The following is a 12,907-nucleotide window of genomic DNA, read 5'->3' as shown; positions in this document are numbered from 1 at the left end:
AGTAACTTTAACCGTGGCATGGATGTTGGTGCCACATGGGCTGGTTTGAGTATTTTAGAAACTGCTGATCTCCTGGGATTTTCACCCACAACAGTCCCCAGATTTTACACAGAATGGTGTGAAAAACAAATAAACATCCAGTGAGCTACAATTCTGCAGTTGGACATACCTTGTTATTGAGAGAGGTCAAAGGAGAACGAACAGACTGCTTCAAGCTGACAGGAAGGCTATAGTAACTCAAATAACCACTCTTTACCACCACAGTGTGCAAAAAAGGATCTCAGAATACACAATAAAGATCCTAAAACAGTGTCCAGTGAATGTATAATGTATTGTAATGTTACGTATCATACAATTATAATTACGTACACAAATTACATCTATGCAATTATTGAGGGACTAGGTATTATGTATGTTATATAACATGTTATAAATGCAGTTTAAATACAGTTTAAACAAAATACTGCATTATATTACAGTTGTATTACAGATGCTATAAAATCCATTAAAAATGCTTTTTAAATGTATTATGAATACATTACATTTACTTTAAAAGAGTGTGCAATACAATATGCAATGCAGTTTTTAAAAAGAGTTTTGTTACCTTCTGGAGTTATGTTAAACATAAAAAAAGCTGATTTGTATGGAAATCTAGAGTCAGAGCTCTCTAAATAATAAATGCGAACAGAAAAGCAGAGAAAAAGCTGAACATATTTCTCTTTATCTGCCCATCTCTTTTCATTTCTATGTTATAGTATAACTTTATGTTAACAGATGCTATACTACTTGCATGCTGCAGATGGTAAGAAACCCTCAACTTATGCTTTTTAGACTCCACTGCTTAAGGAAATGTAATTAAACAAGTGCAAAATCAAGTTTTGTTTCAAATTAGCATCAAGCTAAATAAAACACTTGTGTCTGAAAGGGAATTTATAGCGTTATGTGAACCCTCTCCTGGACATCTGTGACCTTACTGTATGTGAGCCTGCACAAACAACCTAAGTTGCATTTATGATGAACTCCCCCTCCACTTTCCATCGTCTCTACGCCCTCATCTCTGCCACCTCCATCCTCCCACCACCCATCTCTTGAGAGTTTGCTGCCCAGCCCTGTGCTTTCACATCATTAGCTGTGAGGTTCATATTTCCTTTAACGAGTAAAGGAGCTCATCAGTGGCCTACCTCAACCAGTTGGCTAATTAGTTATGTAATAATGCGGAACAGCAGTCGTGGCTCTTAACGGCCCATTGATGGCTGGCAGATCAGAAACACGTCCTTTCTGCACCCATTAGCAGCACACCAAGTGTATGAGGCTTTGTCACCGAAACCACACACTGATATAATTACACACGTCACACTCCTCTAACGTGTGTGCTTCCACACTCTCCTCAGATCCATTGTTTAATTAAGGCATGTTGTGTTGATAAGACTGAGAGGCACTTTATATGTTCTTGGCACTTAAACTATTATACTTGTTCTGGAATTGGATTAGGCCTGGCATTTGTATTTTTCCCCCAGTTTTCTTGGCTTACTATAACTCACACATAAGCAGCTGAATTAGCTATTAGGGCCATTCAGGAGTCCTCAAGTGCTCAATTTCAAGCCTAATGCGATGTTCTGTTAATACAGAGCAAGAAAGTCCCACAACTACAGCAAATGTATTAAAGGTAGAACAGGTTTTACGTGAGTGTGGGTTTGTAAACTGTGTCTTTTGTAATTTGAGAAACAGAGCAGAGTCGACAGTGCCAGCAGAGCATGGAGAACAAATTGTGACGTTGTAGTTAAAATACATTTGAGAAAGTTAGAGAGAAACCCAGGGTGAGACAGCTCTAGATACAGACCTGTGTCTATAATATGTGGACGTCTATAATGTGGTGGACATGCCCTGATCATGATGCCTGCTCTGCCAAGCAGAACCCTGTAGAAGGATGGGCAGCTCAGATCTCAATTGCCACTTTCAGCTATTTGGCCGTGCAGCAAATACTCTCAAGCAAGTGAAGAGGAGTATCCGGTTAGTCTCTTTACTCAATCATTATGTCATTTTCATTTCCTCCTGGCTTAAATAACGGCCCATCCTTTTCTCCCAGATGGATAAACTCCATTGCAGAGCAGTGTGCACCACAGTATGTGTTTGTTTGAAGCTGGCACTAGGGATGTAACTGAATATTACGTGGAATGAACAAATAATGTGTTCTAAACAAATACAAATACAGGTATAAATAAGAGGCACACTATGTTTTTATTTTATTTTTTAAATTGTTTCACCATAAATGCCCACAGGGCATCTGGTTGAGACTAGAGCTATGCATTGCAACTGGGATCCTGAGGAATGCAATAAAAATAGTTGCACAAGCAGGAGGTTTTTACTTTAATGCAAGCACAAGAAGATATAAGATATGATATTTCTCAGATATGAAGCAAGACAAAAAAAGACCATGCTTATATTAATTTTATGTAACTACTTCAACTGGGTAGTCTCTCTAGTTGAGGCCAGTTATGAACTCGAGAACTATTAGGGCCAGAATTCAAAGACCATGGGTCCAAAATGAATATTCCAGTTTAGGACACAGCCACTTTGGATTTCATTCTAAATACAGATACGGATATTTGGAGCACTACCAGACACACAATATGGCATTCCGTTACACATAGGACACTGGACTCGTAAACGTGGAGCTACATTAACGTGCCATCTTCATGCCAACATGTATCCATGCCAGCATGATGCTTCATCTTGATGCCTCTGATGTTTGTGTCATGCCCAACTCTCATTGTGTTTGGTGCTCTTTTGGATCTTTTGGATGTGCATTGAGGAGGAGGGCGAAATGTCAATCAGCACAGCAGGGAAAGGAGCATGAGATGGTGGCAGGCTCAGGCAGAGGGAAGGGGGCGGTGGCGGAGGAGAAAACGCCCTGGGTGGAATTGGTTCAATGATGAGGACCAGACGAGAGCAGCGAGACGGAGCGAGATGGGAACATTTCTGTGCAAAAAAATTGGGAAGAAAATCTAACTTTTTGCCTGGAGACACTGCATGGCATGCTTCGCCAAATAGACACACATATAACTGACTGTTAGCATTGTGGAGCCAGTGGGGCTCTGGAGTAACGTCTGGGGAATATAAATATTGCAATTCCATACACACAAGCAGTTTTATTTCTTTTGTTGTACTTTCAGTTCTTTAACAACTGGAAACATATTCCTGTACTGTGACACTGGGTTGAGAGGTCAAATATAAATATACAGTATAAAAGTAGCTATTAATTTAAAATTCCTGTGCCGTGTGTCATCCTCACAGTAGAAGAGCTGAGGCCTGAAGTTTGCTGTGTTCTCTATCCATAGGTAGAATGTAAGAAGGCACAACCCAAGGAGGTGATGTTTCCCCCAGGGACACGAGGGCGAGCCAGGGGTCTACCCTACACCATGGATGCCTTCATGCTAGGAATGGGAATGCTGAGTAAGAACACTCTTTCACAAAAATACTACCAATCATAATACAGCGTTTTACTTCCACACAAGAAGGGCTGGAAGATATGATGATATAACAATGATATTGTGATAAGTTATGTCATGATATGCTTTTCTGATATATCATGGTTATTATGATATCTTTTATTAAATTTTTTTAATGTACATCCTGATGGACCGGGTTAAAAAGTAAATCGCCATCTTCTAACATGACCAAAATTGCAACCCCACCAGGTTTACTTCATATTTGTAACACTGTAATGTTCATTTTACTATGCAGCTTTAATTTAAACAGATTATTTATTTTTATTTACTTAGACTTTATGTGCTACGGGTTAAACTCTCTTTTGCAAAGAACACCTGACAAGAAGCTGGCAAGGACCAGATGAAACCCAATCTCGGCATATTATACTGAACGGCGAATACATTTAGACAGCAGATAGAGTTATCAGTACAAATACACTGACAGCGTAGTAAATAATCTTAAAAATCTGTACAGGTATCTGACAGATTGGCATTCAGAAGTAATTTAAATTCAGTCAGAGATACAAGGTGGTTCAGCGATATTTTCCATGAGTAGGGAGATTTGTAAGAAAAAGAGGGCTTTCGCTTATCCACTCTTATTCTAGGAACGATAAAAAAAAAGATTATAATCATACTTTGTAAGAACATATTAACATTTTAAAATAGGATTTATTAGAAAAGTCTTACTGTAGGAGCTCCATTATGGGTTATATCCAAATACTTCATTATTGTTTATGAGGCTTGTATGTAAATAACATCCACATAATAAAACGGTATTTTTCATTGTTTCATACAGTTGTAGGTAAAAAGCTTTTTGGCAGTTTAGAGTAGCGTTTTTGCTCAACTTCTTAGTTTGTACTTGACCTTGTGTGTTATGAGTCATGCATTTCTCATTTTCTGTGACTATATATTATTTATAGAACAAGGTAATGTAATGGGGATTTTTAAGTTTTTCACTGAGGTGGGTTTCATATGTTTTAGGAATGGAATTGCAGTGGAACATGATTTAAATACATAATTGGACATTTGAGCGGACATTATATAATGTTTGCACTTTGAGGAACAAAATGTAAATTTTTTTGACAGTGCCATGTGTGTACTATTTAATAACAGTGCTAGCATTTACTTGTCACTGACATGCAGAAGATGGATCGATATTTCATTGTGCTGAGAAATATGATTTATATCAACAGTGTACCATTAATCCAGACGAAACTGTAAGCATTTTGACTTCACGACAGTCCGTTGAAGTTTGATGTACAAAAGTTCTCGACTTTACACTTGAATAAGATATTGACACGTCACTGTGTTAAAAAGAGTCAGACAGAAAAAGGCAGCAGCCTTCAATATGTTCTCCATGAGACAGAAGCATGACTGGCACGCTCATGCTGGCACTGCTTTCCAGTTAATACGGCCACACACTGCTGCCATCTCCACCATTGTCTTGCCAGTCGAAATCTCTCAGCATTTGTGATGGGAGCCTTGCACAGGAACAGTGTGGAAATGTGTCCCCACACGTTTGTGGTCTCTCTCTCTGTTTCTCTCTCTCTCTCTTGCTCTCTGCAACTCTTGCTCAGCCTCAAACCCGTCACACACAGCCACCGTCATGACATCCTCTAAACCTGCCTGTGGTCTTTTCCTGCAAATTTGACGTTTGTTCCTAGGACAGGACATGCAGCTGCAGATATCAAACTCCCCCAATCCCTTCCTCCCGGCATCGCTTCCTCCAAACAGCTCCAGTGACAAGAGATAATGACTATGAGATTGATCGGCTGCTGAAAGTAACTGAAGCAAATAAATCGTTTGATGCCTGGTGTAGAATGCGAACAGTAGCTAATGGGGAAGCTGCAGGAGAGGTCGTCCTGCCCATAATTTGGCTTGATGAAGCATCCTCGCCCAGGCCAGTGTGAAATATGTTATTGATATTCAGAAAGTAGTGCTCTGGACAACTGCACCAGGCCCCCAACTCACACCCACCAGGGCAAAGCTCGCTGTTCCAGAGCTCAGTGAAGAGAAATTATTATAAACACCATTTAGGGGATGGTGCTTTACCGATCCGAAGATCATGAGTTCATGAGGTCATGAGTCCCAGCACTGCCACGCTACCACTGCTGGGCCCTTGAGCAAAGCCCTTAACCGTCAACTGCTCAGTAGTATAAATAAAATAAATGTAAGTCGCACTGGATAAGCATTTGGTGTTTGCCAAATGCCATAAATGTAAATGTAATGTAAATGTGAACAATGCCACTCCTGTTGCCACTACTTCTGCATGTACACACAAATTCACACGGCAAATATTAACCAGGACTTAGGTTAGAGGTTAGGAGTTAGGGGTAGGGGTTAGGAGTTAGGGAACAGGTGTGTAGATGGAGTTGGATCAGGTCCAGCTACACCCTGAACTTTTGGTTCTACAGAGTTGACTATCTCAGAAATCCTGGATGGGTTTTAGAGTTTAGGAAAGGAGTGCTGTCGTTATTAGTTAGAATTATTCCTCGTTTGGCTCAGCACTCGGACTCAGATTTCTTGCTCCATCGACACTGCACTTCGAGCTGACTCCATTTAAAGTTGATGAAATTCTCAGCAAAGAGCATTCCTTGACCTTATTAGAAGTTATAGCAGATCAGTGGGCCAATGTTGAACAAACAGAATAAACGAAGGAGATGAAATGAATGAAGTGGGAGACGCAATGAGGAAGAGAGCGAGTTAAGTGTATGAGTTCATTCGCTTGCAGCGCACTCTTATCTCAATGAAATTGGAAAAGCAGGACAGCGAAACATTCCTTTTGGTAATTTGCATACAAAAATCAACAAGGCTCATTATTCAAGGAACTGTAATTCCTTATATGCCAAAATCTCATTAGAGCTGCACTCGGAGCTCTTGTGTTTACCACACCTAATCGAGCCATTTATCTTTATTGTGTTAAGCCTCATGTATGTTTGCTGAAATTAATACACATCTCAGCCCGTGCAAAGTGCGGCTTTACCAGATGGATAATTGATTTTAAAGTGTATCCAAACTGTTGAGCCATAAAATGGGCGCATTAGCATGCATATTAATAACGCAAATAAGAGGGTGAGACCGACGCCAGTGAGCCAGATTAGGTGACAGCCTTTACTTGCCAGGAGACGGAGGGTGCCCACCGCTTCAGTGACAGGGCTTAATGAGTCTTCTTCATGTCCCTGGCCTCTCATTCTGTCTTCCTATGCCTCTGACTCAGTCTTGCCCCCCTCACTGAGAGTATGACAGAAACACACGGGCTGTGTGCTTACCTGTTAGTAACAGGTGAGTTAAAGGTCGACACAGGAAGCTGAATCAGAGGATGAACCGAATTTCCAATGGAATATAAATGTGAAAGTTTATGTATTACTGTGTTGCTGGTAGGCTCTAACCCTATTGATACGAAGAAAATAAACCAAAAAGACTTATACAGTTAGCTTCAGAATTATTGCCACACTCAAAGAATATAATACACAATGATTACATTTTCCCCCACTCAACCAAATGGAAGACTACTTCCATTTCCAGTAGCACAAATGTTCTCATAAGAACCTCTTATTTAAATGATAGTATTTTCTATCAAAAATGTTTACTGTAAATTCTTCTATTTCTCTTACTCTTTTGAAATTCTGTTGTATTTCACTAGTCTCTGTTTCCCTGAGGTATAAATATGAGGATACACACATGTAAAATCACCTTGTCATGTGTCAGCACTGGAAAATCCAAAGAACTTTCAGCACAGCCAGTTAATGAATATAAAAATACATAAAGAGGTTTTTTTAAAAATACGATTAAATACACAGTAAACAACAAACCTGTGGTCTGAATTGAAGAGGAAAGTCCTCAAGCACAAACCTAAGAATATAAAGGAGGATAAAATGTACTGCATAGAGGAAGATCGCTCTATCCATGTTAGACATTACAGGAAAAGGTTCAGTGCTTTACAGGACTCTTTACCAAAAGTTAATTGCAGTTGTGCTGATAAGTTAAAATAAATAATAATAAAACAACAACAACAACAAAAAAAAACCTGGTACATCTTAAAAGAAAACTGTAAAAAAAAAAAAAAAATTATAATTTCAACCCATAATATCCATCCATCCTTCTTCAACCGCTTACTCCTTTCAGGGTCACGGGGGAACCTGGAGCCTATCCCAGGGAGCATCTGGCACAAGGTGGGGTACACCCTGGACAGGGTGCCAGTCCATCGCAGGGCACACAATCACACACACATTCACACACCCATTCATACACTATGGACACTTTAGGCATGCCAATCAGCCTACTGGGGGAGGAAACCGGAGTACCCGGAGGAAACCCCCACAGCACGGGGAGAACATGCAAACTCCGCACACACAGAGTCGCGGGGATCGAACCCCCGACCCTGGCGGTGTGAGGTGAATGTGCTAACCACTAAGCCACCGTGCGCCCCACCCCATAATATGTAAGCTGAAAATAACATTTGTTGTTTATGTCCTTTTTTATTTTATTTTTTATTTTTACTCATTTTAATGAATGATGCCAACTCCTTTGGCTTCTCAAGAGTACATAATCCTTCACTAATACAAGTTAAAAAATGTTAAAAGTTTGATATTATTTATAGAATGCGGCTGCAGTGATTGTGCATGAAATAGAATATTCTGTTGAGTGGTAATCACTGATGATTTCTCAAAATTGACAAAGTTATTCTTTAAGTCAAAGACCCCATTTGCATTGTATTGCTGCAGTAGTATGGTGTGTGAGGCCAGGGCTCGGTACAGACCCTCTCTGATGTTCTGCCAGACACCACATTAATCCCCACTGTCAATACAAGCTTGACACACTACATTGATAGTAAGCTCTTTAAATATCACAGGAAAAGCCCATGCCATGTATATTTATCTAGGGCATCTGATTCCTCTTTAGAGGGAAAATACACAGCGCAGCTTTATTCACACAGGAGAAAGGACAGATCTCTGTAAACAAATGATACAGCCTACAGAAAACAGCACATGTAAAGGTGGCAGCTTCAGTGTAAACCAGAAGGTCCACATGCTGATTTATTTACTGCATGCTCTAGGTCAAGGTCTGAATAACACCTGCCGTACAATAGAAAGCAAAGGTAAAAAACTGGGGTTCAAACTTTGCATTCTAAATATTTTTAATAGTGAATATCGATAAGTTTTCCCAGCTATGTCACAAAAACTGTAAATTATTCTTGCAAACACCTTATTTGTTCATATTAGTTATGGGTGCCAATATAAGAGAAATAAATTATATGCATAATTAAAACAGTTATTAAAAACTGTTTTACTGAGTGAATAGTGGAGATTGAGGAGGTCATGTTATGTTCATTATGTTTCATTATGTTCATCCATCAGTTCAGAAACGTGTTAACATGTATTAAGGAAATTAATCAATGTTTGTTTATTTATTTATTTTACTCAGTAAGTTACAAGCTACTTGATGTACAGTGCCCTCAACTAATATTGGAACCCTTGGTAAATATGAGCAAAGAAGGCTGTGAAAAATAGTTTTTATTGTTTAACATTTTGATCTTTTTCTTCATAAAATTCACAAAAATACTCTGCTCTCATGGAAATCAAGCAATTGCAAACAAAACACAGGTTTATCAAAAATAAAACTTTGTTAAATATAGGTGTGCAACAATTATTGGCACCCTTTTAGTCAATACTTTGTGCTACCTCCCTTTGCCAACATAACAGCTCTGAGTCTTCTCCTATAATGCCTGATGAGGTTGGAGAATACATGGCAAGGGTTCTGAGACCATTCCTCCACACAGAATCTCTCCAGATCCTTCAAATTTTGAGGTCCAAGCTGGTGGACTCTCCTCTTCAGTTCACCCCACAAGTTTTCTATGGGTTTCAACTCAGGGGACTGGGATGACCATGGCAGGACCTTGATTTTGTGGTCAGTAACCCATTTTTGTGTTGATTTTGATGTAATTGTCCTGCTGGAAGATCCAACCATGGCCCATTTTAAGCTTTCTGGGAGAAACAGTCAGGTTTTCATTTAATATCTGTTGATATTTGATAGAGTCCATGATGCCATGTATCCTAACAAAATCTCCAGGTCCTCTGGCAGAAAAACAGCCCCAAAACATTAAAGAGCCACCGCCATATTTAACCGTGGGCATGAGGTACTTTTCCATATGGCTACCTCTCTGTGTGTGCCAAAACCACCTCTGGTGTTTATTGCCAAAAAGTTCTATTTTGGTTTCATCTGACCATAGAACCCGATCCCATTTGAAGTTCCAGTAGTGTCTGGCAAACTGAAGACGCTTGAGTTTGTTTTTGGATGAGAGTAGAGGCTTTTTTCTTGAAACCCTTCCAAACAACTTGTGGTGATATAGGTGACTTCGGATTGTAGTTTTCAAGACTTATGACCCCAAAATGCAACTAACTTCTGCAATTCTCCAGCTGTGATCCTTGGAGATTTTTTGGCCACTGTTGGTGGCCATTGTTATGGTTGAATAAGGGAATTTGGCCTATGTGTTACCTCATATTTATACCCATGGCTGAACCCAAGTAAACCAAAGTCATAGCTAAACAAGTTCCTGTTCCTAGTCACCCAGGGGTCCTAAAAAATGTAAAATATCAATGGGAATATACTTCAAATGTATTTTTTTTCATATGAATTCATAGGTGTGCCAATAATTGTTGCACACCTACATTTAACAAATATTTTTTTCATAAACATGTGTTGTGTTTGCAATTGTTTGATATCCATGAGAGTAGAGTATTTTTGTGAAATTTTTTAACAGAAGATCAAATGGTTAAAGAATAAAGACAATTTTTCACAGCCTTCTTTGCTCATATTTACCAAGGGTGCCAATATTAGTGGAGGGCACTGTAAATGAAAGATATTTCCACTTAGCTATTAAACTATTTCACTATGATTCACTGTTACCAACAGTCTTTGATAAACTTGTTTGAGGAGGAGATGTTGTCAGACGCAGTCAGAGCTCCTGCCGGTTTCCAACCCCTGCCATTCCTTCACATGTCTCTAATGGTCAATCAGTGTGGAGGTTATCTGGCAGTTTGAAAGCTTTGGTTTCAAAGAGTGACTTTTCCAAACTGCCATGGTTCATCCCATCTGAAGTGCCTTTCCAAAGCTCTTAGGCGTCCGAATCCAGTTTGTATAGAGGCATAGTCTTAATGCATAGTCATCAGTCTTAAATCAGGCTGTGATGCCTAAAATTGCTCAAACTGGTGTTGATGATACTGACCTCAAGTAGTCGTGATTGCCATCTAGTTAATCCAATCTGATGGTAGATTCTGCCCACTGGTTTTGATGGATGATGCTGACAGATTTAATTATTTCATGGCGTGTACCAAGGTCTCAGCATAAAAGAAATAATTAAATGCAGAAATAATTTAATAAATGTTGTAATAAACAATTAAATACATTCAATTTAATTACATAATTTTTTATATAACAATGTAATGAATCAATTATCCATTAATTATTTCTATTTAGTTATTCCTTTATTATCTTTAAACTACAAGATCACGCCTCAAGACTTGTACACCGTAAACAGGAAAAAACTTAAATTAACACAAAAATAGATCAGTCACATGGAAAAAGTAAATACACCCCTACATTTATCACACCTTTAAATCCCTAAAATTTGAATCAGGTGTTCAAGATTGCGTGCCAATAATTAGAACCTGCTTAGGGAGTGCAGGTGGAACCTGTCTTATTTAAACCTCTCATATTTTGTGTCTGGTGTTCCCTTATTATTGAGGTGTGTGGTGTCATCGTGCCAAGATCTAAGGCCTTCAGAAAAAAAGGTTGTGGATGCCTTTGAGTCTGGCAAGGGATTTAAAAAGATCTCCAAATTATCTGAAATAAATAATTCCACTGTAAGCAAAATAATCTACAAGTGGCACAGATTCCAAATTTGTCTGCCAGACTGCCAGTTTGTCCAGGACTGGCCGTCCCAGCAAATTCGGCCCAAGAGAAGACCGTCTGATGCAAAAAGAAGTTTCCAAGAAACCCAAAATTTAATCACAGGGTCTGCTAGAAAGTCTTGCAACTGTTGATGTCAAAGTGCATGCTTCTACAATCAGAAAGAGATTGCACACATTTGACGCGCAAGGGAGGCGTGCCAGGAAAAAGCCTTTTCTATCTAAAATGAACATTAGAATGGGATTACAGTTTGCCAGTGAGCATATAGGCAAAGACCAGGCCTTTTGGAATAATGTGCTCTGGACAAATGAATCAAAGATAGAGTTGTTTGGCCACAGTAACAGCAGACATATTTGGCGGTGATCAAAGACAGCTTTTCAGGAGAAGCACCTCATACCATCTGTGAAGCACAGTGGTGGAAATGTTATGGTTTGGCGTTGCTTCACTGCCTGGACTGGGGCTGGACAGCTTGCATTCATTGATTCAACTATGAATTCTGCATCATATCAAAGAGTGCTTGAAGATAAAGAATCCGATTGAAATGTTGAGGGTGATTTGGAACACGCAGTACATGCAAACCCTCAAAAATCTTGCAACTGAAAGAATATTGCATGGAAGAGTGGTCACAAATTCCAACAAGCCTGTGTCACGTATCAAGAAACTCTGGACTCCACTTCCCATCAGCCACTGCACTGCACTAGCTGTCACATGACCACCTGCACCTGATTCACGTTTTGTTAATAAGCACTCGTGTATATATAGTCCTTGTCTGCACTGTTTGCTTGTCTTTCGTTGTCTTAGACTCTCGTTGTTCATGTCTCGGTGTTTTGTTTCATGCCACAGTGTTATTCCACGTTGTCTTTGTTTCTTAGTACGTTTATTTCAATAAATGTCATTATCTGCACTTGCTTCTGGCTCAACCTCGATTCGTGACAGAACGAAAGACCAACTATCAGAAGCAGCAGATCCCCACGATGGATGCCTGGTTTGAAGCATATGCGGAGTGGTATTTAGGACTGCTGGAGCAGGGAAGAAGGACAGATGAACTGCTCGCGCAGAATAACTGCATGCTAGGCCTGCCGCAGCTGGACAGACCATGCACCAGGCCACACCCGGCATTCGTAATGGATTACGCCAGGACACGCCGACGGGAGGGGGAATTTTTGGTCGGGGCTGAGACCAACTCCCACCCTCCCACCCTATTATGGATCTCACTCAGCCATCATGCTCCGCCGAGGACGTCGCTCCGCTTTCAGGCCCCGCCGAGGACGTCGCTCCGCTTTCATGCCCCGCCGAGGACGTCGCTCAGCCTCCCTGTTCAGCTGAGGACGCCGCTCTGCCTTCCTGCTCGGCTGAGGTCGTCGCTCTGCCTTCCTGCTCGGCTGAGGTCGTCGCTCTGCCTTCCTGCTCGGCTGAGGTCGTCGCTCTGCCTTCCTGCTCGGCTGAGGTCGTCGCTCTGCCTCCATGTTCCGCTAAAGACGTCGCTCCTTTTCTTTTCTTCTCTCAGTATG

At 40.3% G+C, this 12,907-nt stretch overlaps 1 protein-coding gene across 6 annotated transcripts in view; it reads left to right on the top strand.

The window, feature by feature from the left end:
• msi2b (musashi RNA-binding protein 2b) overlaps positions 1–12,907 on the top strand; it is a 261,158-nt gene that overhangs the window by 187,007 nt on the left and 61,244 nt on the right. For all 6 annotated transcript variants that reach the window (XM_053646703.1, XM_053646706.1, XM_053646707.1 and 3 more), the window contains exon 9: positions 3,339–3,453. In XM_053646703.1, coding sequence (XP_053502678.1) covers positions 3,339–3,453 — 115 coding nt within the window. The remainder of the gene's footprint in view (positions 1–3,338; positions 3,454–12,907) is intronic.

This window comes from Ictalurus furcatus, chromosome 17, assembly GCF_023375685.1.
Source record: "Ictalurus furcatus strain D&B chromosome 17, Billie_1.0, whole genome shotgun sequence".
NCBI lineage: Eukaryota > Metazoa > Chordata > Actinopteri > Siluriformes > Ictaluridae > Ictalurus > Ictalurus furcatus.
This window is presented reverse-complemented; position numbering and strand designations above follow the sequence as displayed.